The sequence below is a fragment of the Bos mutus genome, chromosome 22 (genome assembly GCF_027580195.1).
Source record: "Bos mutus isolate GX-2022 chromosome 22, NWIPB_WYAK_1.1, whole genome shotgun sequence".
Classification (NCBI taxonomy): Eukaryota; Metazoa; Chordata; class Mammalia; order Artiodactyla; family Bovidae; genus Bos; species Bos mutus.
The window spans coordinates 49,276,187-49,304,081 of NC_091638.1; the positions used below are offsets into that span (position 1 = coordinate 49,276,187).

Sequence of the window (27,895 nt, forward strand, 5' to 3'; positions counted from 1 at the left end):
CCAGGGAAAGGGACCCTGCATCTCTGACGCCCCCCAGCGTCCAAAGGGCGCAAATACAGAGAAGGCGTCGGAGTCTGACCCCTCTTCAGACGTCAGTCAGCGGCGGGGCGCATGCGCCACAGTCGTTGGCCGGAAGCGCCGGGAAGAGGCTTGCTTCCTTTACTGTCTGAGCCACGGCGCAGGAACCTATAGGAACTTTGGGAGGCGGGGCCACAGGCATTTACCCTATGGGAGCTTGGGGGCGTGGCAGAACCTATCCAAGGACCCAATAGAGCTGTGGGAGGCGGGACCTATAGGGCGGTGGGAGCCTATCCCAGCGGGGAGTCGGGTGGGACTGCCTGGGTTTAGCCGCCACGTGAGTTCTCTAGCGGCTGCTGCAACACGCACCGTGGGCAGCATGTCGGCGACACGGGCGGCTCGTAAGAGGGGAAAGCCGGCCTCAGGGGCCGGGGCTGGTGCGGAGGCCTTCAAGCGGCGGCGAAAGGTGAGCATGGCGCTTTGGCAGGCGGGGGTCTATCCTGCCTATTGGGACCACCCTAATCCCATCCGGGGGTCCCGGCCCCGGTCCCCTCGCCCCCGGGACCCGGGTTGGAGTCAGCTTCTTCCCTTTCTCCGTGCGTCAAATCCTGAAAAGTCTTTCACTTGAGCCAGGGGCCACTGCCTTTCCCAGTGGCTCTCGAGGGACCCTAAGGGACTCTTGGTCAGAGCCCGAGTGGTCGGGACCCCTGACCAAAAACGTATTATGTGATTCCCAGGGCGACTCCTCTGGGGACAAAGTCAAGTCCAAGGATGGCGGCAAGATGAATGAGGAGATCTCGAGCGACTCGGAGAGTGAGAGGTGAGCTCTTTTTTTCCACGTAGTGGAAAGGAACCCTGGGACCCATGGTGTATGCAAGGAATCCTCAGTTGAAGGGGTGCTAGAACTGGGCCAGCACCCAGAATCTCAGGTCTTGACTCTTTCCTCCACTTTCTGACCCTGAGAACTGTCATTTCCTTCTCTGCAGGGTCTCTGTGTGGGGAGGACCCCCAGTCCCAATGGGAGACCTGCTGAATCTTCCTGGCTCGTGACAGGGAGCTGAACTCCAGGCAAGGGGAGGATACAAGAAATGCTTGTTAGTTCTTCACAATTTCAGTTACTGAAAGAGCCACGCACTAGTTTCATTTTTTTGAGAACAGAGATGAGCAGGCAGGTGAAGACAGAGTGTGTTGTGATGGGAGGCGTATCTTAGAGCTGTGTGTTGTGGGAACAGAGAAAGGGAGTTTAAATAGGGCTTGGAGAGATCAGGAGGGCTTCCTTATCGAGAGGTAGGGAATGCATTCAGGGATCAGAGAAAAGTCTAGGGGTTAAACGGGCTAAATGGAAGATGGAGAGGGTGGAAGGGCAGGTGGTACGTGCATCCAGATTGTGAAGGGCTTTGTGTACCTCATTCATTCTGCAGGTGATGGGGGTGAAACATACTGCGGAGTTCAAAGGGAGCTAGCAAGTGTCAGGCCTAACCTTGTGGAATGGAAGCTGTCACACCAGGAAATCCTGGTGCCTTCCTTAACAGTTGGCTTTAGAGGACTTTCCTGGTGGTCCAGTGGCTAAGAATCCACCTGCCAATATGGGTTCAATCTCTGGTCTGGGAAGATTCCACATGCCACAGGGCAACTAAGACTGTGTGTCACGACTACTGAGCCCACACAACCTAGAGCCTGTGCTCGTCAACAAGAGAAGCCACCACAGTGAGAAGCTCGTGCACCACAGCTAGAGAATAGTCCCCACTTGCCACAACTAGAAAAAGCCCAGGCACAGCAGCAAAGACCTAGCACAGCCAACAAATAAATAAATACAAATGTTAAATTATTTTTTTTTTAAGTTGGCTTTAGAAATTCTGCCTCTAAATGTTGAGTACATGTTGGTCTTAACCTGCTCTCAGAAGGACTTTATATACTTTTTTGTAGTCCTGAGGTTACTGCAGGTGAGTGTGTGCCAGGCCCTGTGTGAAACACTTTGAAATATTTTTAAAATGTGTTGTGAAATTTATTAGCTACAGAAGAGTTAATGAAATGTAATTGTACCATAGACAGTAATGATGAAATGATGGACCTCTGTGCACCCACCAGAACTAGACCTGTGCAGAAACGTAGAAGACCCAACTGCCATTCCTGACTTGAGTTAATAATTTCTTTGGTTTCCTTCCTTCCTTTTTCTTGATCTCCTTTTTTTTTTTCCTTTTCTGATTCAGGTGTAATTTACATACAGTGATATTTGTTTCTTAGTGTACCTTTCTGTGAGTTGTAACAGACTCATATAAACTGCCACCGCTCTGAAGATAGAGAAGGGTTTTACCACCCTCCAAAATTTCCCCGGCTCCTTTGTAGTCAGTTCCTCTCTTTCTCTCTCCCCTGGTAACTGCTATCCCTAGAATTTTGCCTTTTCCAGAATGTTATATGAGTGGAATTATAATGGTGTGTGCTTCTCTTGATTTTCTTTAGAGTTCTGTCTCCTGTGTGAAACCCTAAACAAAGATTTATTCCTTTGAGTAAACTGAGTAGAAGTGTAGACCTTGGTTATATGAGGGAAGGGCAGCAACTCTGTCAGCTGAAGACTTGCTTGGTGCTGGGTACTAACTGGTCTCAAGAGCATGAGGCCTTGGCTTCCCTGAGAATTTCCAATGTCCCTTTCTGGGAAGCTGTGGGCAAGGTCATGGATGAGTGTTGGAAACAGTTGGGGTACCTGACAGGGACTAGATATCTGCAGGCACGTGATCAGAGGGAACAGGCAGCCCTGGGTTTTCTGCTTCTGAGTTCCCATGACCTACCTCCAGCTCCCAGGAGCAAGTCAGCGTAGGACTCATCTTAAGTGAGGGATGTGGAGGGGAAATCAAGATCTTCACAAGGTCCAGCCAGACCCAGTTAAGCTTCACCTGGAATCCCATCCTCAGGGTAGAGGATGGTGCTTCGGCAGTGAGGATGGGGCGATGATAGTCCCAATATGTCTGCCTCTTGGTTTCTCACGTCAGATCTGGGTTGGCGGCTCCCTTGTGTCTGGGGGTGGTTGTTGTTTTGAGATCTACCTTTTCTGCTTTCCATGTTGGATCTTCTGTTTCTTGTCTCCCATGCCTGGCTCAGACAGTAAAGAATCAGCCTGTAATGCAGGAGACCCAGGTTCTATCCCTGGGTCGGAAAGCTCCCCTGGAGAAGGGAATGGCAGCCCACTTCGGTATCCTTCAGTATTCCCAATCCACTTCGGTATTCCCTTCAGAAGGGAATGGCAACCCACCCTTAGTATTCACGGAGAATTCTGTGAACAGAGGAGCCTGGTGGGCTACAGTCCATGAGGTTGCAAAGAGTCGAACATGACTGAGCAACTAACACTTCCACACCTTCCCCATTCTTAGGTCAGTCTTCTTGTTCAGGAAACACACCCTCCATCCTTAAAAGGAGAAGGGACCAATTCTGTGGCACCTTATACCCCTGAAAATATCTTCATTTGTCACTGATGGCTTAACTTGGCCCGCCATCCAGTGGTTAGCATTTTACTCCGAATTTTGTGTGTGCAGTTCCTTTGTGTCCTGCTCTCAGGGCTGGTGTTGAGGGATGTCTGGAGTCATTTTGATTCTTGACCCTTTGAACATGATCTGATTTTTCTTGGACCTATAGAACCTTCTCTTTCCCTCCAGAGTTGAGAGACTTCACAGTTATATCTTTGGGTTTGGGGTCTGTTTTCACCCTTATGTTGGTCCCTGGATGGGCCCTTTCAGTTTGGTAAGTCACATCTTTTTTCAGTTTTCTGTGTGTGTGGTCACTGGCCATGAGGGCTGGCAGGGATGGAGGTGGTCAAGTGGCAGGGAAGGCAGTGAGGAGGCAGAGTCCCAGTGGCCAGAGGAGTGGGCCGAACCTCCTCAAACCCAGCCCGCTCCTGCCCACAGTCTAGCTCTCAGGAGGACTGAGGAGGAGGAGGAAGAGGAGCTGGAGGAGACCGCACAGGAGAAGAAGCTGCGCTTGGCCAAGGTCTACCTGGAGCAGCTCAGGCAGCAAGGTGAGCCTGTGGGCTGGGCAGGTGAGGGGCATGGCCTGTGCCCCTGGTGGGTGACTGATGCAGGTACCTGGTGGGCAGCCAGGGCTTCAGGTTCTGGCTGCCCTATGGGAGGGTGGCCGTGAGCTCTGATGGACCTCTTCGGGTGGGCCAGGCTTCACAGGGCTTTAGACTGATCTGATAAGCAAAGCTAGAGGGTGGGCAGGAGGAGATCATCCAGCCCTCCCTGCCCTACCCCCCATGCCCCGCCACCTTTGCCCAAGGTGGGCTGAACTTCCGTGGGACACAGCCCAAGTGTTCAGGGCCTAGGACTGAGGCGGCAGGTTGGGACAGGAAGGGAAAAGTGGGGTCTTGGCCTGGGTTTACTTGGGCTCCTCTGTCCTCCACAGAGGAGGAGAAGGCTGAGGCCCGCGAATTTGAGGAGGACCAGGTGGCAGGGAGGCTGAAGGAGGATGTGGTGAGTGTGGAGGGAGGGTGGTGGCAGGGAAGGGATGGGATTCGTCTGCTTCTGGGATCTCATTCCTCTCCTCTCTACGCAGCTTGAGCAGAGGGGCAGGCTGCAGAAGTCAGTGGCAAAGGAGGTGAGTGGGCAGGGCACTTTGGTGTCAGATTGGAGGGAATCACCTGGGTCGGTGGGCAAAGGGCCCAACTGGGGACTCAGGCTGTGGGGTCTTTGCTGTGAAACATAGTGGGCACCTGGCCAGACAGGGTCAGTCCTTGCAACCTTGGGTTTGGCTTTCCTTCTTGGCAGTGTGGTGGGAAAGGGTGGCGTGTGTGTGTGTGTGTGTCTGTGTGTGTGTGTGTGTGTCTGTGTGTGTGTGTGTGGAGGGTGGCCTTCCTGCCCCCAGTCGCAGTGACCCAGCACCTGCCTGCCTAGATCCAGGCCCCAGACCCAGCTGACATTCGAATCTTACGTGGCCACCAGCTGTCTATCACGTGTTTGGTTGTCACCCCTGACGACCTGGCCATCTTTTCTGCTGCCAAAGACTGCACCATTATTAAGTGTGAGTGAGTGCCTGGGTGGGGGTGCAGCCCCAAGGGATCATCTGGGAGGGCTGGTCTGGGGAGGAGGGAATAAGCAGGGAAGACAGAGGCCTGATGGGGAAAGCTTCTGGAGGCAGGTTTGCTCCCTGAGAGGTGTTTTCTGGGTGACGGTGGAAGTGTCTGTCCAGGAGTGGGGCTTTGTGAGCTCTCTGTCACTGTCATCGGAGATATGGAGGAGAGGCGGGATGGTGATTTAACAGAAATTGATGCTGCAGGTGGGCAGTTGGACTAGAGGATGCTTGAGGCTCCGCACAGCCCTGGGATTGAGTTCCTGGTCCTCCTGCGTTCCCAGCCTTTGACCACTGAGGGGTGGCCTCCTCCACCCACAGTAGTAACAGGAGGAGCTCGCACCATCAGCCCCAAGCACTTTCCTGTGCCTTCTCTTCCGGGCTTCCTGGCTGCCCTTTGGGATTACTGGCACCACTTGACAGATGAGGAAACTGAGGTGACTTGTCCAGGAGCTCACAGTGGCTGAGCCAGATCTTCTGACCTGAGGCCAGGACTTTTTCCATGGTCCCATGGGGCCCTTAAAGGGGACTACCAGACGCCTACCCCAGTCCTAGCAGCATCTGTCTTCCCCTTGGTGCCAGGGAGCGTGGAGAGTGGACGGAAACTTCATGTGATCCCTCGAGCCAAGAAGGGCACCGAGGGGCAACCCCCCGGCCACAGCACCCATGTCCTCTGCATGGCCATCTCTTCCGATGGCAAGTACTTGGTAAGGCTGCGTTGGCCCCGGGGGTGGGTGAGAGGTGTGGGCACACAGTGGGTGCCTCTGGCCATGGTCCTTGTCCTCATAGGCTTCAGGCGACCGCAGCAAGCTCATTCTCATTTGGGAGGCCCAGAGCTGCCAGCACCTGTACACCTTCACGGGACACCGGGACGCTGTGTCGGTAAGGAGCTGGGCCGCCTTCAGTGGACATTTCTCAAGCACCTGAGTGGGCCAGGCTTGGTGCTTGGCTCCAGGGAATGGCGTGAATGAGGCAGAGGGTCCTCATCCTCATAGAACCTGCATGTCGGTGTATAGGACAGAAACAGGGAAGCGATGGGGAAGAGCTGGGGGAGACTGAGGCGAGCTTGCCTAGGGAGGAGGCGGCCTCCAAGGAGTCTGTACCTGCTTGACAAGGGCAAGTGAGTGTGCCTCTGTCTCCACGTAGAGCCCCACAGAGCACTCTCGAGGGGGCTCCCTGGGCCTGACCTCTGTCTCGCCTGCTGTAGCCCAGGTCCCCTTCTTCCCTCTTTCCATGAACTCCCAGGGGCTGGCATTCCGCAGAGGCACCCACCAGCTCTACAGCACATCCCACGACCGCTCTGTGAAGGTGTGGAATGTGGCAGAGAACTCCTATGTGGAGACGCTGTAAGTGTGCCCGGGAGAGGGCATGCACACGTGTGTGTTCAGGTTCATGGGTGACCTCATCGTCCATCTGTCCCCTGCTCCAGCTTCGGGCACCAGGACGCTGTGGCCGCACTGGATGCTCTGAGCAGGGAGTGCTGTGTGACCGCCGGGGGCCGGGACGGGACCGTGCGTGTGTGGAAGATCCCCGAGGAGTCCCAGCTTGTCTTCTATGGCCACCAGTAAGGCGGCCTGCCGTGCCCAGCGTGGGGGGCAGCGTGGGCTGGGGGTGAGGCTGGGCCATGCCCCTCACGGCTCCTTTCTCAGGGGCTCCATCGACAGCATCCAGCTCATCAATGAGGAGCACATGGTGTCGGGTGCAGACGACGGGTAAGAGCTGCCCCTCCCCCCGCCCCAGGCTTGCTGCATAGAAAATCCCCCTGGTCGGGAGCTGGAGTAGCCGCTTTCCATAGGTGGGGACACTGAGGCAGAGAGCGCAGGTCACCCTGTCTGCTTCACGTGGCTGGTGTGCACTTGGTCCCTTCCTGCCATGTGGCCCTCTGCCCTGCCCCTGACCGCCCACTCACCCTGCTCCCTGTCCACAGTTCCGTGGCCCTGTGGGGCCTCTCCAAGAAGCGGCCACTTGCCCTGCAGCGTGAGGCCCATGGGCTGCGGGGGGAGCCGGGCTTGGAGCAGCCCTTCTGGGTGTCGTCAGTCGCAGCCCTGCTCAACACAGACCTTGTGGCCACAGGTGGGTCCCCTGTGTGGCAGAGAGGAGGTTATCCCAGGGTAGGCTGCTGAGGGGGTTGCTCACTGTCTCCCTGTCTCCCAGGCTCCCACAACAATTCTGTGCGGCTCTGGCAATGTGGAGAGGGCTTCCGGCAGCTTGACCTTCTCTATGACATCCCCCTGGTGAGTGGGGCTTGAATACCAGCCTGTCTTTACCACTCTCCCAAAGCCCCTTACCAGTCTTTTTCTGCCAGAAGGGTGGTTCCTCAGGGCAGGGCCAGCTGTGACTTCCCTTTGTAGCCCCAGCTCCTACAGGGCCTGCAGAAACTCTCCCTTCTTCCTCTCCCTTCTCCTCCTCCACTCCCCTCCCAAAGGAGTCCCAGGCTCTGTCCTGGGTACTGGGGTACAAGGCAGGGAAGTGTGCACAGAGCACAGAGGGCCTGACCCTGTGATGGGTTCTGCATGACTGGTGCCGGGCTGAATGCCAGGCTAGCGTGTGGACTTGGAACAGCCTAGGGCAGAGTGGCAGTTCAGGGCTCGGTCATGGAGTCTCCTGAGCCAGGATCCAGGCCATACTTGGTGCACACTGTCTCCCTAATCCCCACAAACTGAGATTGTTTGATCCCCTGAGATCTACTTTCCCCATCTCACAGATGTGGAGGCTGAGGCCCAGGCGGCAGAGGGCAGAGCAGGGTAGACCTTTAACTGTGATGCTGGGGCTGTGGTGGAGGGTCTCTTCTCACATCTCACTACATTGTCCTTCCCTCTTCTCAGGTGGGCTTTGTCAATAGCCTCAAGTTTTCCAGTGCTGGGGACTTCCTGGTGGCTGGGGTGGGGCAGGAGCACAGGTATGAGGCATGCCTCGGGGGGCGAGGGTGGGGCAGGTGGCACTGGCTGGGTGGGAACAGAGGTGGATGCTGCGGGGGGCTGGGCCTGGCCTCAGCGGCATCTCTCCCTCCTGCAGGCTTGGCCGGTGGTGGCGGATCAAAGAGGCCCGGAACTCTGTCTGCATCATCCCTCTCCGCAGGGCCCCCAGGCCCCCGGCTGCTGGCTCCTGACACTCACATCCCCTTTATTTAAGTTCTCCCCAGGTCATCCCCTGCTTTCTTTGTATTAAAAGTCTCCTCTTTTGGGTCTTGTCTTCTCCAGCTTCTTGGGTAGGGAGGGCAGAGATGGCTTAGTAAAGGCCTAGGGGCTTTAGCCTTTCCAGGGAATTTGGGGATGGGACCCTCAGCTGGCTTCTGGCTCCTGGACCCTGAGTGTCCTCTGTGACCTCATTAGGCCAGCTTCCCACCCCCCTGCTCTGGGCTCATTGGGGTCGGAAGCTGCTGACCCCTCAGCTAAGAAGCTGTGGCTGTCCAGTGTGTGTAAAGGCCTGGCTGTGGGGTCTGAGGACTGAAAGGAAGACCGTCAGGGGGCTTCCCTGGTGGCTCAGTGGTAAAGAATCCGCCTACCAATTGCAAGAGACGTGTTTGGTCCCCAGTCCGGGAAGATCCCACGTGCTGCAGAGCAGCTGAGCCTGTGTGTGTGTGCGTAGTCATTGCAGTTGTGTCCGACTCTCTGCGACTGTGTGGATCGTTGCAGTTGTGTCCGACTCTCTGCGACTGTGTGGATCATGGCCTGCCAGGCCCCTCTGTCCGTAGGATTCTCCAGGCAAGAATACTGGAGTGGGTTGCCATTTCCTTCTCCAGCCTATGCACCACAACTATTGAGCCTGTGCTCTGGAGTCTAGGAACCGCAACTACTAAAGCCTGCTCACCCAAGAACCCGTGTTCCACAAGAGAAGCCAATGCAGTGAAGAGCCTGAGCACCGCAACTAGAGAGTAGTCCCTGCTTGGCGCAACTAGAGAAAAGCCCACACAGTAATGAAGACGCAGCACGGCCGAAAATAAATAAGTAAAAATGAAACTGTTGTCCCAACAGACCATCCTGGATGTATTCTTACAAGTCAGGCTGATCTGCCCCACCCAGGCCAGGTCAGGAAGCTTTAGGAGCCAGACTGCCCTTGGGGTGGGGGTCGGGGTGGAGGTGGGACCCTGCATTGCTCACTGCTTGGGGACAAGGGTCAGAGGTGGGAATAGCTCTGCCCTTGGTCCAAATGACAGCCAGGCTGCATGACTCCTGTGAGCAATGCCCCTGCCAGGTAAACATGTCAAAGGAATGTTCATTCTCCTGATTTCACTGGATAATTCAGCTCCTGCTATGGGGTGGAGTAAAGAGGTGGAGAGGCTTTACTGGAGAGCTAGCAGTGCAGTGAAGCCACCTCTCCTCTGGAAACTCAGTGGAAAATGGGAATGTTAAGGATTCTGCCCATACCTTTCCTCTAATGCCTTGAGTCCAAAAGCTGAGCCTGTGGTTCTCAAGCGGCAGTGGCTTCCCCCCGGTCTCCCCAGGCCTCCCCCTTGGACAGAGCTGCTCCTTTCATTGTCTTGGGGCCTGTAGGGTCAGGTTCAGACCGAATCCCTGAAAATCTTGTTATGGATCAGAGGATGTTACTAGAATTCACTCCCTATGTCTCCGCCTTAAATTGAGCTTAATGATGGGATACACATACCTCCTGAACAATATTGCAAGTAATATGGAGATGCCCCTTAATCCACAAACCCCTTTTCCATTAACACATTCCCAGGGAGAACGAAAATAAATGCCCTTGGAATTGAAACTGAAAATAATCCCTCCTATGGCCTCTATTCTTGGCCTTGGTCAGCTGAGACTCTGTAGTTGGGCTCTTCCTCCCTTTCTCCCTTGCTCGCTTCCAGGCAATGGGAAGCCACGAGAGGGTTGAAAGCAAAAACGTAAAATGAGCTGGTTCACAGTAAAGAGAAAACACAACTCGCTGCTGTGTGGAGAATTAATTAGTAGAGGTTTGGGAGAAAGAAGGGTGGCCACTTAGGAAGCTATAGTAATAGCAGGTAAGAGGTGATGGAGGTGTGAGAGGGCCCAGTGGCAGAACGGGGAGACAGAGCTGTGTTTGGAGAAGTCAACAGATACTTGTTGATTGTGCAATGAGATGAACGTGGCAACATAGTAGTCAGTGGTGACATTTATGAAGATGAGGAAGACCGAGTGGGGAAAGCAGGATCGGGAGGAGGATGATCAAGACTTCAGTCTGCAGTGTCCAGTAAGTTGCAGGGAAGCTGAGCAGGTGATGAGCTCACTGCTCTGTTTTATAACCAATACAAAGCTCTGTGACTCAGGGGTGCTGCAATATGCCTCCCACCACCCACTCCAATGGGCTCAAGCGCTCTCCTGTCTTCTTCCACCCATGATGGACTCAAGGCCACAGGTGAGGGTGAGGTGAGCCACTGTAGAAACTCTTAGCTCTGTAGCTCTGAACCAGGCAAAAGACACCAGGTGGGGCCCTTCCTGGCTCTGCCTATTTCTGTCCTCTGCAGACCCACCTGGTCATCATGAGGCCCTGGGACTTCCTCAGATCACAGCCCCAGGGTCACTGAGGTGTGCGTTTCTCATTCCTAAAACACAGGTGTGCAGTTTGACAGAAGGGTGGGGAGGGGCTGAAAGAACAGCAGGTAGGGCTTAAAACATATCAAATTGATGCAGAGCCCACTAACCACTTCACAGGTTCCATCAGGAAGCCTGCCCATGTCACTGAGGATGCCTCACCTCCGGATCCCCCAATTGGCCTACAGGCACCCCCAGTCTACCCAAAAAAATACAGGAATAAGGAAATCGTGCATGTCTCTGTGAATATACTAAAAAACCATCGAATACAGACTTCCCTGGTGATCCAGTGGTTAAGAATCTGCCTTTCAGTCTTTTCTCCATCATCCTATCTTATGTTCAGTTGAATTTGCTCCTTGCTGTCTTCTCACAGGACTTGCAGGATCAAGTGATTCCTGGCCAGGAAACAAAAACGGAATCATCCTATTCCCTAGTGGATTCGAATGAAAACTGGTAATAAAATCAGGCAAAGCTCCCAAGAGACGACGCTGGAGAAGATCCAAGCTGGGGATATAAGGAGTCTCACATATGAAGTGGCAAACATTTATGCTGTGTCAAGATCATGTGCATCTTAAGGGAATCACGGCAATGAGAACATCACCACTGTCTGAACAGCTCACGAGTATTTTATGGGAGCAATGGAATGTTTGGCTGTGGGTGTTTCCTCCCTAGGGATCTGTTTGCTCAGTAATAAGTATGTGAAACATTAAAGAAAAAAAGAAGAATTCACCTTCCAATGCAGGGGATGAGGGTCTGATCCCTGGTCAGGGAACAAAGATCCCACATGTGGTGGGGCAATAAGCCCACACACAACTACTGAGCTGGTGAGCCACAACTAGAGAGAAGCCCCGATGCCACACCAAAGTTCCCGTGTGCCAAAAAGACTCGACACAGACAAAACATTAAAAAAAAAACCACTGAACCATGTACTTTAAGGGGATGAATTGTATAGCATCTGCATTATTATACATTCTAACAAAGCTGTTAACAAAAAAAAATTAAAAGCACACCTGAAATGGAAAGATTCAAGGGTTATAGTATACAGAGATCAACTGTATGAGCAGTTGTGAGATGCTTGATACCGAATTGCAAAGTTGAAGAAGATAAATTATCTAATTTCAAGACTTATTGTCTTGAAAAACTATAGTTACAGTAGTCAGAACAGGTAAGAATGTAAGAAGAGACAAACAGATCAATGATACAGAATAAAGAAGCCAGAAATAGACTCATATTTACACAGTCTATTGATTTTTTTATGTACCAAGCTAAGTCAATGCAGAAAGGAAATGTATTTTTCAATGGAACAGAAAACTTGACCCCTATCTAACATCATAGCCAAAAATAAATTAATTCAAGATGTATCATAGACCTAAACAAAAACTAAAGCTAAGCTGATACAAAGCTTCTAGAAGAAAACCCATGAGAAATATTTTGTGACCCTGGAGTTGACAAAGATTTCTTAGGGCAGAGAAAGCACTCAGTATAAAATATTGATAGAACTGGACTTCATCCAAATTAAAACCATCTGTTCATCAAAAGACAGCACTTAAAAAGTCACAGATGGGGGAAAAGAACATCTACAGTACATGTATCTGACAAAGGACTCATATCCAGAGTATAAGAGCTTCTATGACTCAGTGATGAAGACAAACAGCCCAATAAAAGTGGGATAAATGTTTAAACCAATACTTCATAAAAGATAAACGAATGGTCACTGAACACATGCTCCTCATAGCTGGATCCGTGAGCATCTGAGCAGTGAGGGGAGGAATTAAAGTCCCTGCACTCCAAGGACACAGGCACGATTGCACAGATGGAGCCCCGGTAAACGAGGGGGCTGAGTCCCAGTGGGGAGGGAGACTCAAACAGGAGAGGCCAGGGCAGGGGTGTTGGTAAATGTGGTGACCCTAGGGACAGGGAGGATACGGGTGCTTTGAATGCCACCAGGATGGACTCAGACTCAATCCAGTGGGCAGGGAGGAGCTGCCCCAGGGGCCGAGAAGCGGAGGGGCACACTATTCAAGCAAGGGGCCTGGGGCGAGCGTGAGGGGGGTGAGCGTCCTTCTCCAGCCCCCATCTTCTCTATCATTCTTCTCCACCTCTACCAGAAGTCCTAAGGAGACCTCTTCAGGGAAGAGCGGAAAGAAGAGAAGAAAGGAGGGGGTCTGTGAGGGTGTCAGTGGGATCAACGCCCTGAATAGGCTCCCAGCCCCAGAGCCTGAGGGGGAAGGAAAGAAGGTCTGCTGGTTCTGGGGGCCTCACAGAGTTCTGCCGTATTGTATGAATGGGTCAGCAACTCAACTCTTCTCTCCTAAGGTAATCATTGGTAGCTGTTTGGTGTATATACCTTACTCCCTCTTTATCTGCATTTATAGCATATATGTATAATTATACATTTTGATGGGTTTTTTTACCATCCCATACAATGATGGTTTTATATCTCATCTAATGGGATCATAATGATGTTCAGCTTTTTTCACTTACAAATACATCTTGGATACACTTACTCATCAGTACATGTATATAAAATTATTCTTCAACAGTTATGCTATAGGCTATAGTATAAACGGACTATAAACCATTAGATCCATGCCCAATTTTACCACCTGGGGATGTCACCAATGACTATCTTTATACACCTTTATATCGATGGGCCACTCTTTCCAGTGTCTTGCTTTTGGCCATTTCCAGCAGAAGAGAATGGACAGCACTGTTGCCTCTTCCTTGGATGGGGCTTAACTCTTGGGAGCCATCCTGGTGCTTGAGTCACAACTGGCCTTATGACATCACAGGTCTGCCACCCTGACTCTTTTCTCCCATGCCATGACTAGAGGAACACAGACCTGAGGGGATTTGAACCATCTACACCCAATCCATGTGGAACCAATAATGGTGAGTAAGACAGAGGCTGACACACTAGGCATTTGGGGATGTCCCCATAAATCTCAGGGTTGAGAGAACTCCCCCTAACTTCTGACTAGTCTGGGAAGCCCTGTGCACTAGGGCTGTGTGGCTTGCTTACTGGAGAGAGAGGGAGAGCAGCCTCACTCTTGCCTTTCCCCTCTCTGCTGATTGCAGGAGACAGACCAGCCTAAGACAGTTGATGAAAACACTGAAAATAAGCCTCAGGAGAATAAGGGGCTGGTGGAGAATAGTTTACCCTCAGAACCATCGCCGACGTTAGAGAAGGCAGAGGTAAGGGGAGCCCTGACTTGGATGTGTCCGGGCTTTGTGTCCTGATACCGCGGCTAGTGTCTTTGGTATGTTCCAGAGCCAGGAACAGGAATAAACTCTTTCTTGTCTGTCCCCTTTTCCCGTTTTTTTTTTAAAAAAGGCTCAACAAGAGAATAAAGCAGCAACAAAGGGAGCAGATGATGCTGATAAGAGATCAGGAGTGGTATGATCCCCTCACCCAGATGACATGGGGCTGGGAGTGCAAATGTGGGAGTTGTGTTTGTGGAATGGAATGGCCAATATTCTATTTAGAAGCTGGGTTTAATCAGTGGTGTGTATGTGTGTGTGTGTGTATGTGTGTGAGCGTGTGTGCATGTATGTTTGCTTGCTAATTAAGATTTAAAATTTGAAAGTCAAGAGAAGTGAAGATGAGGAAGAGATGAGAGGCAGCATTTTACGGGATGGGGGAAACTTTAAACACTATGATATTGCAGAGGAAGAGAGCAGGTTGTGAATTGGAGCTCGAGCCAAGGATGAAAGGGCAGGATAGCAGAGGAAGCCACTTCTCCAGTAGGTGTGTGGGCTCTGAAGGGAAGAGTCCTGGATCCTGGTTGGGTGGGCAGTCTCAGGTAGACTTTGATAACACTCTGATTATGGAATTCTGGCCTGAGGTTGGCCAACTTGACCCATGTAATACTGGGTGGCCAGAACAAACACATGAAAAGATGCTCAGCATCACTCTTTATCAGAGAAATGCGAATCAAAACCACAATGAGGAACCATCTCATGCCAGTCAGAATGGCTGCTATCAAAAAGTCTACAAACACTAAATGCTGGAGAGGGTGCAGAGAAAAAGGAACCCTCTTACACTGTTGGTGGGAATGCAAACTAGTACAGCCACTATGGAGAACAGTGTGGAGATTCCTTAAAAAACTGGAAATAGAACTGCCACACAACCCAGCAATTCCATTGCTGGGCATACACACTGAGGAAACCATAATTGAAAGAGACACGTGTACCCCAATGTTCATCGCAGCACTGTTTATAATAGCCAGGACATGGAAGCAACCTAGATGTCCATCAGCAGACGAAAGGATAAGAAAGCTGTGGTACATACACACAATGGAATATTACTCAGCCATTAAAAAGAATGCATTTGAATCAGTTCTAATGAGGTGGATGAAACAAGCCTATTATACAGAGTGAAGCAAGTCAGAAAGAAAAACAATAATACAGTATACTAATGCATATGTATGGAGTTTAGAAAGATGGTAATGATGACCCTATATGCGAGACAGCAAAAGAGACACAGATGTAAAAAACAGTCTTTTGGACTCTGTGAGAGAAGGCGAGGCTGGGATGATTTGAGAGAATAGCATTGAAACATGTATATTATCATATTTGAAACAGATCACCAGTCCAGGTTTGATGCATGGGACAGGGTGCTCAGGGCTGGTGCACTGGGATGACCCTGAGGGAAGGGATGGGGAGGGAGGTGGGAGGGGGGTTCAGGATGGGGAACACATGAACACCCATGGCAAAAACCACTGCAATATTGTAAAGTAATTAGCCTCCAATTAAAATTAATTAATTAATTTAAAAAATACCAGGTAGCCAGGACACATATACTCCCGTTTTACAGATGGGTGCTCTGAGATTCAGAGGTCAATGTGGTGTATCCATGCCCATTAACCAGAGGGGAACAGAGAAAGGACACCTACTTGGCCTGTGGGTCCAGCCAGCATCCTGCACAGTGCTCCTGGGGATCAGAGGAGGCGTGGTTGCTCATAGGGCATCAGAGACCCTTCGTGGCACACCCTGGGGCTGAAGTGGGTGGGGAATATCCTCTCAATGTCTCCTTTTATTTTTCTCATTAGGTCACAAAACCCCAAAAGAAGCCTCCCGTCAGTGATCCAGAAGCAGTAAAGATCCAGGCCTGGTGGCGGGGCACCCTGGTGCGCAGGACGCTGCTGCACGCGGCGCTCAGAGTGTGGATCATTCAGGCCTGGTGGAGGGTCAAGCTGGCGCGGCTGCAAGATAGCAGGCGGCGGGCAGCTCTGGAGAACTTCACACGGAAGGAGTGGGCAGCAGTCAGGCTGCAGTCCTGGGTCCGCATGTGGCGCATCCGTCGGCGCTACTGCCGTCTGCTCGATGCTGCCCGCATCATCCAGGCCTACTGGAGGTGCCACTCCTGCACTTCCCGGGGTTTCATCAAGGGCTACTACAGAGTCACAGCCAACCAGCTACATCTCGAACTCGAGATCTTGCTGGGCTCAGGGCCTTGCATTGTGACGGAGTGTATTCCCCTTCCAATAAAGCAGTGAAGTGGTCTATACCCAGCCCCTCTCTGCTTGATAAACTCCAGGACATCAGGGCCAAGGGTGGCAAATGGTTAGCATCTCACATGCTAGCTCTGAGGAATTGGCACGGGTTGTCTGAGGCTCTGAGGTTTTCTGAGGAAGAGGATTCTGAGCCCTAGTCCAGACTGAGCAGTTCAGTTCAGTCGCTCAGTCATGTCCGACTCTTTGCAACCCCATGAATCGCAGCATGCCAGGCCTCCCTGTCCAGCACCATCTCCCGGAGTTCACCTAAACTCATGTCCATCGAGTCAGTGATGCCATCCAGCCATCTCATCCTCTGTTGTCCCCTTCTCCTGCCTCCAAACCCTCCCAGCATCAGAGTCTTTTCCAATGAGTCAACTCTTCGCATGAGGTGGCCAAAGTACTGGAGTTCCAGCTTTACCATCAGTCCTTCCAAAGAACACCCAGGACTGATCGATCTCCTTCAGAATGGACTGGTTGGATCCCCTTGCAGTCCAAGGGACTCTAGATTGTGATTGATTAGCAATGTCTGACATAGGCAGGGAAGTTGGGAGTACAGATCTGCCATGTCGCCAACTCAGAGAGCATCACTCATGTTTGGTCAATGGAAATGGTGCCTCTCCCCAAGGCTGGGTATAATGGAAGCCTGGGGCAGGGATGGGGTTGTCCCACACAACAGCACATTTGCCAGGAATTCATTCACCCCAGACTATTTGCTCTGGGCATGATCTCCCATCCTCATGACTGAGGGGAGCCCACCACCCCAAAGTCTTGATCCTGGTTCCTGTTGTTTCATAAACTGCACCCTGCATCCAACCCCCTGTAAATGGAGGACGAGAAAAGATGGAAGAGGCAGACTACCTCAGATCAGTAGGTGGCAGGTTTAGTAAGCAAGGGAACTTATTTACAAGGCTTGTCTTGGGCAGCTGCAGACAAGTAGATCTCTGTTCTGCACTTGCATGCCAGCATTTTGAAAGTTTATATAGAGGCCTTAATGAGGTTCAGCCACATAAACCATCCAGATATTCTCAATAACACATTACTCTCAAGGCTATATCCTTGAAAATGCCTCTCACTGTGGGAATGGTGGGTAGATCCTACACTTCAAGGACAAGGGAGGCAGTGTTCAGTTCAGTTCAGTTCAGTTGCTCAGTTGTGTTCGACTCTTTGTGACCCCATGGAAACGTCAGGGTTCTCTGTCCATCACCAACTCCCGGAGCTTGCTCAAACGCATGTCCATTGAGTCACTGAAGCCATCCAACCATCTCACCCTCTGTTGTCCCCTTCTCCTGCCTTCGATCTTTCCCAGCATTAGGGTCTTTTCCAATGAGTCAGTTTTTCGCATCAGTTGGCCAAAGTACTAGAGTTTCAGCTTCAGTATCAGTCCTTCCAATGAATGTTCAGGACTGATTTCCTGGAGGATTATTGACTGGTTTAATCTCCTTGCAGTCCAAGGGACTCTCAAGAGTCTTCTCCAACACCACAATTCAAAAGCATCAATTCTTTGGCACTCAGCTTTCTTTGTAGTTCAACTCTCACATCCATACATGACTACTGGAAAAACCATAGCTTTGACTAGATGGACCTTTGTTGGCAAAGTAATGTCTCTGCTTTTTACTGTGCTGTCTGGGTTGGTCACAGCTTTTCTTCCAAGGAAAGGGAGGGGATGACGGGCATCCAGTTGCCCAGGTCTCTCTTGTGTGTCAGCAGCAGTACGTCTTTTCAACAACCCCTTCCAATAACTTCCTGCTCACTTTAGGGGCTGTAACTTCACACTTGGCCTCCAAGTTAGAATCTGAACCCCAAACTGAAAATGGTTAGAGTGCATGGCCCCTGTCCTCATTCCTACCTCAAACTCTGTCCCTCACTCTCTGACCCTGAATGGAGGCTTGGACTCATTCTCTTCCAGACCTTACTGATGTGGGAGGTTCCACAGGCTTGGGGTTGGGGGTGGGGTTAAAGAAGGCATTCCACTTCTAGCTGAACCTTCTGGTGAGTGTCAGCCCCTAGGTGATCACAGATCCAGACCTGAGAAGGCAGAAGCTGGGTCTCCCTCACCCTCTCCCCAGTTTCTGCAAGAACTGGTCCTCTGACCATCCCTTCTTGTGACAAGCTGCCACACTGGGGCCTAAGTGATGATAAAGGGCCAATTAAGAGGTCAAGCTTAGGTTGTCCTTCTGCCCATCTAGGCACTGCTATTTCACGGTTTCCTGCAGAGAGAGGCGGTCTGAGGTCTTGGGTTATTCCCCATCCAAGCTGCAAGCCCAGAAGCCCTACCTCTATCCCGGCTCCATGTGGTCTGCCCTGGCAAGTGGGTCCCTGAGCTCACATTTCCCAGAGGTCTCCTGCTCCAGCTCTCTGTCTTGCACTGGGGCTTGAGCTGTGTCTTTCCCACTTTTTGTCCCTCTGTGTCCTGCCCCTGTGTCTCACTCAGGTTCTGGTCTCTCTCTCTTGCTCTGAAGGATTTCTGTCCCCTCTCCCCTCATTTCCCTTTCTCTCTTGTGTTCAGTGACTCAGAGTTAACAGCAAGGACTTTCGAACCAAACCGAGCTAAGTCACACCAACGTGGCTTCCCCACTCACTGCTGTGTGGCCATGGATATGTCATTTTTCCTATCTGAGCCCCAGTTCCCTGAGCTGTGAAGTGGGGCTAATAATCCTCATCATTCAGTGTGAATGTCAAATAGCATAAAAATCCAGCCTTAGCAAAAGAACAAGGAAAGAAGGTTACATTTACACACCTTAAAAACTGGCAGTCAGAGTGGGAAGGGAATCATGTTTAGTCCAATTAAGAACACCAAAGGTTCCCTACCATCAGAATCAACTGCAAATGTTTGGGGCTTCCCTGGAATGCCCTGGAGCCTGTGCTCAGCAACAAGAGAAGCCACCGCAACTAAAGAAAAACCCACACAGCAAGAAGACCCAGCACAGCCATAAATAAATACATAAAATTACAAAATTTTTAAAAAAGGAAAAAAGTATATACACGAAACTATAAATAATTACATTAGGAGTGTGAGTGTGCATGCTGAGTCACTTCAGTCATGTCTGGCTCTTTGCAGCCCCATGGACTATAGCCCTCCAGGCTCCCCTGTTCACGGGATTCTGGAGGCAAGAATATGGGGTGGGTTGCCATGCCCTCCTCCAGGGGACCTTCCTGACCCAGGGATCAAAACCACATCTCTTATGTCTTCTGTGAGAAGAGTTGAATTGCTGATCCATTTATATAATAGTGGGAACCTCTATGAGGCCCCTAGGACCAGCAAACCTGCTTTCCTTCCCCTTCAGGCTCTGGGGCTGGGAGTATATTCAAGGGGCTGATCCCACTGACACTCATTGACTCCTCCTTATTTCTTTCTGCCCCTCCCGGAAGGGATCTACTGAGGCCCTCTAGGAGGAAACTCTGGTAGAGGTGGCAGAGAATGGTGGGGATAGGGTAGGAGAATGGGGAGAGACCCCAGAATGCTGGTACTTCTGTGGTCACCCGAAGTGGTTCTGAGGGCTGCCTGTGTTTGGTTTCCTGTGCTATGGCCCTTACCCCAGCCTCAGGAGATGTACCCTCATCATGATCAAGCCAGCACACCTGCAAAAACTCCCCTTGGATGATGTTACCCCTGTGCTCCTCAGCCCCTGAGGAGGCTCCTCCCTGCCCACTGGCTTGAGTCTGAGCAGGTCCTAGTGGCATTCAAAACCCCAACACCCTCCTTGCTTCTAGGGTCACCACATCCACCAACACCCCAGTCCCTGGCCTCTTCCCTAATCAGTTGTAAGGTCTCAGCACCTCAGTTTCCTCATCTGTGAAGTGGGATGAACGTCATCAGGGACAGTAGTGACTAGGGGCTAGACTCTGGAGGCAGACTAATGGGGACATTAAACTGATGTGGGTCTCCCAGGAGTCTGGCCAACACCTTTATCTTCACAGGGATGCTTCCTGTGCCTTCACTGTCCCATGCATTGTACTCCACTGTTGCCGCATTCTCCAATTTACTCTTGTTCTTTCCACTCTCCCATTCATTATCTTCACATTGACACTCCCTTTCAGCCTTCAATGCCCTCCTCCTCTTCTCTTCAACTGCTCTCCCCCTAGCCCCACACCGATTTCCTCCACACTCCCTCTTCACACTGCAATGCATTTCTGTGACCCCCGGGGCTGTGACCCTGAGGGGACCAGGGCCTCACTATAGCCAAGCGGGTCTTTAGAGGCCAGGAACAGGAAGAGGTGGGGCCCTGTGCGGTGTCTGACTGACCCCCCATCTCCTCACTGCGACATTGAGGTCCTCAGGGAAAGAAGAAGAATATAGAAGAGTGCTTGAGGCCACTTGAGCCTGAGATGTGGGTCCTGGCTGGTCCTGAGGTCTTAGGGGTTTTCTGGCCTGTGTGGTTCTTGCTTTCCCTGCTAAGTCACTTCAGTCATGTCTGACTCTGTGCGACCCCATAGACGGCAGCCCACCAGGCTTCCCTGTCCCTGGGATTCTCCAGGCAAGAATACTGGAGTGGGTTGCCATTTCCTTCTCCAATGCATGAAAGTGAAAAGTGAAAGTGAAGTCGCTCAGTCGTGTCCGACTCTGTGCGACCCCATGGACTGCAGCCTACCAGGCTCCTCCGTCCATGGGATTTTCCAGGCAAGAGTACTGGAATGGGGTGCCATTGCCTTCTCCTCTTGCTTTCCCAGGGACCTAATAAACAGGAGACTTACAGATAGATAAGACATAGGAAGTTTAGCCACAGGAAGGGAGTTTACTTTGTTCCCCCAACTCTGATATCCTCATCAGAGATGATCATTGTTAATTTTTGTGGATATCTTCCTAATTTCTACCACCTTTTAAATTAATACCTTTACAGGATATGTGTATAAATCTATGCTTTTATTTAGTTCATTTTGATTTGATGAACTTGCTAATCTTGCTAAATCTTGTACAATCTTCTATATCAGTACATAGAGGGCACACTCGTTGCTTTTAACTGTTATTTGGTATACCATTGTTTAAACGAACTGAAATCAGGACTGCCCTGGTGGTCTACTGGCTAAGACTTTGCACTCCCAATGCAAGGGGCCCGGTTCCACCCCTGGTTGGAGAATCAGATCCCACATGCCACAGTTAAAAGATCCCGAATGCTGCAATGAAGATCAAAGATTCTAAGCATGACAGCTACCATCTGGCACAGCCAAACAAACAAACAAATAAAAATAACCATTAAAATAAATTAATTGAATTCTATCATACTCAGTGAAGTAAGTCAGAAAGAGAAAGACAAATACCATATGATACTCATATGTAGGATCTAAAATATGACACAGATGAACTTATCTACGGAACAGAAACAGATTCACATAGATAACAAACTTGTGGTTGCCAAAGAGGAGGAAGAGTTGGGGAGAGATGGACTGGGAGTTTGGGATTAGCAGCCACAAACTATTATGTATAACATGGATAAACAAGGTCCTACTGTGTAGTGCAGGGAACTGTATATTATATCCTATGATAATCCATAATGGAAAAGAATATGAAAAAGAATGTATATATATTATATATAACTGAACCACTTTGCTGTATAGCAGAAATTAACACAGCATTATAAATCAATTACTTCAATAAAATAAATTTAAAAAACAAATGAACCAAAACCCTCTTAACGAATACCAGGTAGGCTTTAATGAGCAACGTTATATACCTTTCCATCAGTGGGTCAGTATTTGAGGTGTTCTTCTTTGTAACCAGAACTGTGTTCATTTAGGTTGGAAAGAAAGGACAGGTTCTTAAGTTTTCCTTAGAAGGGGCTCAGCCGTTGGGAGTCATTCTGGTGCCTGAGTCATAGGTGCCCTTATGACATCATGCTCTCTCCTTCCTCCCCTCCATCTCTTCCGGCCAGAGCACTGGCTTGGACAGCAGACCTGAAAGCAATGGGAACATCTAGCCCCTAACCATGGGTAATTTAGTAGAGTTAAGACCTAAGGGGGTTTGACTATCCAACCCAAACAATGGGCATTTAATGTCTTATGAGATAGATCTACCCAAGCTTTCTGGAGCTGGGTACATCTCCATAGTTAGCTCAGGATAGGATCCCTTCTCATGTCTGAGATCCTAGGAAAGTCCAGGAAGCCTCGTGTGTGGCTGACTTGGCACCTAGTGGTGGGGAGAGCACCCTTACTTTTATGTTTTTCTCTCTAACCTCTGATAAGGACAGCAAACCTTCCAAATTATAATCACAGGTTATGATGAAGTCTCACTGATAGAACAGAGCTTGAAGGAGCAAAGGAGAGGGGAGCAAGGGATTCCACTTCCAACACCCTACCCACACCACTGCCACTGCCCTCCCACCCTTCCCTGGGTAGATGGATCTGGGATACTGTGTTGGGGAGAGCCTTGACTTGTGTTATCTCTGGCCCTTGTGGCCCAGTGGAGTGACTCAAAGGTCTGTGACCATGTAATTTATTTTCCAAAGGCAGATGCTTCAGGGAGTGAAAGGGGCACTTATCAACATCACACCAGGACAATAGGCACAGACCCAGGATATGCTAGGCAAACTGGGACGAACGGCCACCACACAGAGTAGGAAATGGAGAGGGGGTGACCCCTCCTTGGCTGTCTTTTCCCCCTATTTCTTCCTTAGGTTGAGAGTCTAGCCAAGGTGTGTGCTAAGGAGGAGGGCAAAGAGTGTGAATCCAGGCCTCACACGGTTGAGAGACTCAAAGTGAGGATTGTGTTTGGGCAATGCAAAGGCCAAGGTACAGGAAGACTGGGGTGTGTGAGCGCACGCACATATGCGCGTGTATCTTTGTAATGAAGTACGTGTTGACTGGTGTTAAGAGCTTAAAGTGTGTGAGGTGCAGGAATCTTTTAACATTTTGGTGAGGCAGAGGGAGGCAGCAGGCAGGTTTAACCTGAAGTCAGAGGTGAGACAGCAGGGAGAGCAAAAATGCCACTCTTCCAGCAGATGAGAGGCGACGGAAGGGAAGAGTCATGGTTCTCAGGTAGGTGGTCAGGTCCAGGTGAAATGGCTATCTCTTTCACTTCTAGATCAGGGTGTTCCTGCTGTAGATGGTCAACCAGGTCCGTGCAAAACTGGGTAAGGTTGCAAGTGCAGGTGCACCTCCATTGTACAGACGGAGACCCTGAGACCCAGAGGACAAGATGAGGCTCCCATGTCCATTAACTGGAGAGTGGCAGAAGCAGGACACTTAGTCGATCTCGAGGTGCAGCTGCTGCTCACGACAGATCTCCCAAACGTCAAAGAAATGGCCCCTTCCTGCCACAACTTAGGGCCAAAACGTATGTGTTTCTTAAGTGTCCTCTGTTTTCTCTTTTAAGGCCCCAAAGTAAGAATCGTGAGAAAAGAAGAAAACAAGGCGATTGTTTCCATTCAGGCCTGGTGGCGGGGCACTCTGGTGCGCAGGACGCTGCTGCATGCGGCTCTCAGAGCATGGATCATTCAATGCTGGTGGAAACAGAAACTGGTGCTGCTGATGGAGAACAGGCGACGGGTGGCCCTAGATGCCTTCGCAAGGCAAGAATGGGCAGTGGTCAAGCTACAATCCTGGGTCCGCATGTGGTGCATCCGCCTTCGTTATTTACGTTTGCTCCATGCCGTCCGCATCATCCAGGTCTATTGGCGCTGGCATAGTTGTCATACCCGTGGTTTCATTCAGGGCCATTATGACCTCAAAGAAAACCAACTGAATCTTCAACTTGAAATCTCTTTGGGTTCACAAGCTTGTAGAGTACAACAATGCATACCACTTCCAATAAAGGAATGACCAGGTCTGCTATATCTGTGTCCCCAGCTCTTTTGTCAGACATACTCAAGAAGGTCATTAGGCTAAGGATGGCAAACACTTCAGTTCAGGTTTAGTTCAGTCGCTCAGTTGTGTCTGACTCTGCGACCCCATGAATCGCAGCACGCCAGGCCTCCCTGTCCATCACCAACTCCCGGAGTTAACTCAAATTCATGTTCATCGAGTCGGTGATGCCATCCAGCCATCTCATCCTCTGTCATCCCCTTCTCCTCCTGCCTTCAATCACTCCCAGCATCAGGGTCTTTTTCAATGAGTCAACTCTTCGCATGAGGTGGCCAAAGTACTGGAGTTTCAGCTTTAGCATCATTCCTTCCAAAGAACACCCAGGACTGATCTCCTCTAGAATGGACTGGCTGGATCTCCTTGCAGTCCAAGGGACTCTCAAGAGTCTTCTCCAACACCACAGTTCAAAAGCATCAATTCTTTGGTGCTCAGCTTTCTTCACAGTCCAACTCTCACATCCATACATGACCACTGGGAAAACCATAGCCTTGACTAGATGAACCTTTGTTGGCAAAGTAATGTCTCTGCTTTTCAATATGCTGTCTAGGTTGGTCATAACTTTCCTTCCAAGGAGTAAGCGTCTTCTAATTTCATGGCTGCAATCACCATCTGCAGTGACTTTGGAGCCCAAAAAAATAAAGTCTGACACTGTTTCCACTGTTTCCCCATCTATTTCCCATGAAGTGATGGGACCAGATGCCATGATCTTAGTTTTCTGAATGCTGAGCTTTAAGCCAACTTATTCACTCTCCACTTTCATTTTCATCAAGAGGCTTTTTAGTTCCTCTTCACTTTCTGCCATAAGGGTGGTGTCATCTGCATATCTGAGGTTATTGATATTTCTCCCAGCAATCTTGATTCCAGCTTGTGCTTCTTCCAGCCCAGCGTTTCTCATGATGTACTCTGCATATAAGTTAAATAAGCAGGGTGACAATATACAGCCTTGACGTACTCCTTTTCCTATTTGGAACCAATCTGTTGTTCCATGTCCAGTTCTAACTGTTGCTTCCTGACCTGCATACAAATTTCTCAAGAGCCAGATCAGGTGGTCTGGTATTCTCATCTCTTGAAGAATTTTCCACAGTTTATTGTGATCCATACCGAAAGAGGCTTTGGCATAGTCAATAAAGCAGAAATAGATGTTTTTCTGGAACTCTCTTGCTTTTTCCATGATCCAGCGGATGTTGGCAATTTGATCTCTGGTTCCTCTGCTTTTTCTAAAACCAGCTTGAACATCTGGAAGTTCACGGTTCATGTACTGCTTAAGCCTGGCTTGGAGAATTTTGAGCATTACTTGACTAGCATGTGAGATGAGTGCAATTGTGCGGTAGTTTGAGCATTCTTTGGCATTGCCTTTCTTTGGGACTGGAATGAAAACTGACTTTTTCCAATCCTGTGGCCACTGCTGAGTTTTCCAAATTTGCTGGCCTATTGAGTGCAGCACTTTTACAGCATCATCTTTCAGGATTTGAAATAGTTCAACTGGAATTCCATCACCTCCACTAGCTTTGTTTATAGTGATGCTTTCTAAGGCCCACTTGACTTCACATTCCAGGATGTCTGGATCTAGGTCAGTGATCACACCATTGTGATTATCTGGGTCGTGAAGATCTTTTTTGTACAGTTCTTCTGTGTATTCTTGCCACCTCTTCTTAATATTTTCTGCTTCTGTTAGGTCCATACCGTTTCTGTCCTTTATCAAGCCCATCTTTGCATGAAATGTTCCCTTGGTATCTCTAATTTTCTTGAAAAGATCTCTAGTCTTTCCCATTCTGTTGTTTTCCTCTATTTCTTTGCATTGATTGCTGAGGAAGGCTTTCTTATCTCTCCTTGCTATTCTTTGGAACTCTGCATTAAGATGCTTATATCTTTCTTTTTCTCCTTTGCTTTTCGCTTCTCTTCTTTTCACAGCTATTTGTAAGGCCTCCCCAGACAGCCATTTTGCTTTTTTGCATTTCTTTTCCATGGGGATGGTCTTGATCCATCTCCTGTATAATGTCATGAACCTCCATCCATAGTTCATTAGGCACTCTATCAGATCTAGTCCCTTAAATCTATTTCTCACTTCCACTGTATACTTGTAAGAGATTTGATTTAGGTCATACCTGAATGGTCTAGTGGTTTTCCCTACTTTCTTCAATTTAAGTCTGAATTTGGCAATAAGGAGTTCATGATCTGAGCCACAGTCAGCTCCCAGTCTTGTTTTTGCTGACTGTATAGAGCTTCTCCATCTTTGGCTGCAAAGAATATAATCAATCTGATTTTGGTGTTGACCATCTAGCGATGTCCATGTGTAGAGTCTTCTCTTGTGTTGTTGGAAGAGGGTGTCTGCTATGACCAGTGTGTTCTCTTGGCAAAACTCTATTAGTCTTTGCCCTGCTTCATTCCATATTCCAAGGCCAAATTTGCCTGTTACCCCAGGTGTTTCTTGACTTCCTACTTTTGCATTCCAGTCCCCTATAATGAAAAGGACATCTTTTTTGGGTGTTATTTCTAAAAGGTCTTATAGATCTTCATAGAACCGCTCAACTTCAGCTTCTTCAGCATTACTGGTTGGGGCATAGACTTGGATTACTGTGATATTGAATGGTTTGCCTTGGAAATGAACAGAGATCATTCTGTCGTTTTTGAGATTGCATCCAAGTACTGCATTTCGGACTCTTTTGTTGACCATGATGGCTACTCCATTTCTTCTAAGGGATTCCTGCCCACAGTAGTAGATATAATGGTCATCTGAGTTAAATTCACCCATTCCAGTCCATTTCAGTTTGCTGATTCCTAGAATGTCGACATTCACTCTTGCCATCTCCTGGTTGACCACTCCAATTTGCCTTGATTCATGGACCTAACATTCCAGGTTCCTATGCAATATTGCTCTTTACAGCATCGGACCTTGGCTGTATCACCGGTCACATCCACAACTGTGTATTGTTTTTGCTTTGGCTCCATCCCTTCATTCTTTCTGGAGTTATTTCTCCACTGATCTCCAGTAGCATATTGGGCACCTACCGACCTGGGGAGTTCCTCTCTCAGTATCCTATCATTTTGCCTTTTCATACTATTCATGGGGTTCTCAAGGGAAGAATACTGAAGTGGTTTGCCATTCCCTTCTCCAGTGGACCATATTCTGTCAGACCTCTCCACTATGACCCACCCATCTTGGGTGGCCCCACAGGACATGGCTTAGTTTCATTGAGTTAGACAAGGCTGTGGTCTGTGTGATTAGATTGACTAGTTTTCTGTGAGTATGGTTTCAGTGTGTCTGCCCTCTGATGCCCTCTTGCAACACCTATCGTCTTACTTGGGTTTCTCTTACCTTGAAAGTGGGGTATCTCTTCACATATTTGCCAAGATGGCAAATACTTGGCATCTCATAAATCAGCTCTGAGGAAGAGACAGGGTTTGCCTGGGGTTCGGTGTGGAGGATTTTAAGAGTCTGGTGCTGGATAAGTGGGGTCTGTGGTTGATTAGCAGTGTCTGCTGCCATGGCTAGGAGAGTTGAAGTTGCAGGGCTGCCAAGTCCGCCAACTCCAGGGAGGCTCCTTCAGTGTGTGGTCTATGTAAATGGTGCATCAATGTAATCATGCAACATGGAGGCCTGTGTCATCTTTTGCTCTTTTCCCCAAAGTCTTTAAAAACTACTATTTAAAAATGGTGGTAAATATATACAACATAAAATTTCCCATTTTAACCATTTTTGAGTAAAGAGCTCAGTAACATTACGCATATTCACATTGTTGTACAACTATCACAACTGTCTCCAGAACTTTATCTGCAAAATTGAAACTCTGTACCCACAACCTCCGGCAACTACTATTCTACTTTTTTGTCTCTATGAATTCGATTACTCTAAATGCCTTGTATGAGTGGAATCATACAATATTTGTCCTTTTGTGATTATCTCACTTAGCATAAGGTCTTAAAGGTTCAGTTGTTTAGAGTATTTTTATATTAATGCTACCCTCTTGCCTTTCTCAGGGACTGTTTCTGTTGATTTACTTTTTTCCTTTGAATGGG

General features: G+C 49.5%; 3 protein-coding genes and 1 pseudogene across 3 annotated transcripts; all 4 read left to right on the top strand.

Moving 5' to 3' along the window:
- Nucleotides 1-322: 322 nt before the first annotated feature.
- RRP9 (ribosomal RNA processing 9, U3 small nucleolar RNA binding protein) lies at nucleotides 323-8,258 on the top strand. The gene is made up of 15 exons (XM_070359471.1): nucleotides 323-484; nucleotides 756-838; nucleotides 3,915-4,024; nucleotides 4,411-4,478; nucleotides 4,561-4,602; nucleotides 4,899-5,025; nucleotides 5,656-5,780; nucleotides 5,863-5,955; nucleotides 6,319-6,419; nucleotides 6,503-6,637; nucleotides 6,723-6,785; nucleotides 7,001-7,146; nucleotides 7,228-7,307; nucleotides 7,899-7,972; nucleotides 8,089-8,258. The coding sequence occupies exons 1-15, from the start codon at nucleotides 398-400 to the stop codon at nucleotides 8,180-8,182; spliced, it is 1,428 nt and encodes a 475-aa protein (XP_070215572.1). The 5' UTR covers nucleotides 323-397; the 3' UTR covers nucleotides 8,183-8,258.
- Nucleotides 8,259-10,176: 1,918 nt separating this feature from the next.
- Nucleotides 10,177-11,102, top strand: LOC138984620 (large ribosomal subunit protein eL39-like; annotated as a pseudogene).
- A 1,191-nt stretch (nucleotides 11,103-12,293) lies between these two features.
- Nucleotides 12,294-16,084, top strand: LOC102277021 (IQ domain-containing protein F1). The gene is made up of 3 exons (XM_070358951.1): nucleotides 12,294-12,329; nucleotides 13,665-13,781; nucleotides 15,638-16,084. The coding sequence occupies exons 1-3, from the start codon at nucleotides 12,294-12,296 to the stop codon at nucleotides 16,082-16,084; spliced, it is 600 nt and encodes a 199-aa protein (XP_070215052.1).
- Nucleotides 16,085-16,907: 823 nt separating this feature from the next.
- Nucleotides 16,908-23,836, top strand: LOC102277309 (IQ domain-containing protein F5). Its single transcript, XM_070358953.1, has 4 exons — nucleotides 16,908-16,951; nucleotides 18,271-18,388; nucleotides 22,693-22,807; nucleotides 23,391-23,836. The coding sequence occupies exons 1-4, from the start codon at nucleotides 16,908-16,910 to the stop codon at nucleotides 23,834-23,836; spliced, it is 723 nt and encodes a 240-aa protein (XP_070215054.1).
- The last annotated feature ends 4,059 nt before the right edge of the window (nucleotides 23,837-27,895 follow it).

Coding starts and splice junctions, on each gene's coding strand:
- RRP9 (XM_070359471.1), top strand. CDS start 398: ATGTCGGCGACACGGGCGGCTCGTAAGAGGGGAAAGCCGGCCTCAGGG. Junction 4,603..4,898: donor AGAAGTCAGTGGCAAAGGAG/GTGAGTGGGCAG, acceptor CTGCCTGCCTAG/ATCCAGGCCCCAGACCCAGC. Junction 7,973..8,088: donor GGGGTGGGGCAGGAGCACAG/GTATGAGGCATG, acceptor TCCCTCCTGCAG/GCTTGGCCGGTGGTGGCGGA.
- LOC102277021 (XM_070358951.1), top strand. CDS start 12,294: ATGGTCACTGAACACATGCTCCTCATAGCTGGATCC. Junction 12,330..13,664: donor TGCTCCTCATAGCTGGATCC/GTGAGCATCTGA, acceptor TGCTGATTGCAG/GAGACAGACCAGCCTAAGAC. Junction 13,782..15,637: donor CGACGTTAGAGAAGGCAGAG/GTAAGGGGAGCC, acceptor TTTTCTCATTAG/GTCACAAAACCCCAAAAGAA.
- LOC102277309 (XM_070358953.1), top strand. CDS start 16,908: ATGGAGGACGAGAAAAGATGGAAGAGGCAGACTACCTCAGATCA. Junction 16,952..18,270: donor AGGCAGACTACCTCAGATCA/GTAGGTGGCAGG, acceptor CTGCCCATCTAG/GCACTGCTATTTCACGGTTT. Junction 18,389..22,692: donor GCTCCATGTGGTCTGCCCTG/GCAAGTGGGTCC, acceptor TTTCTTCCTTAG/GTTGAGAGTCTAGCCAAGGT.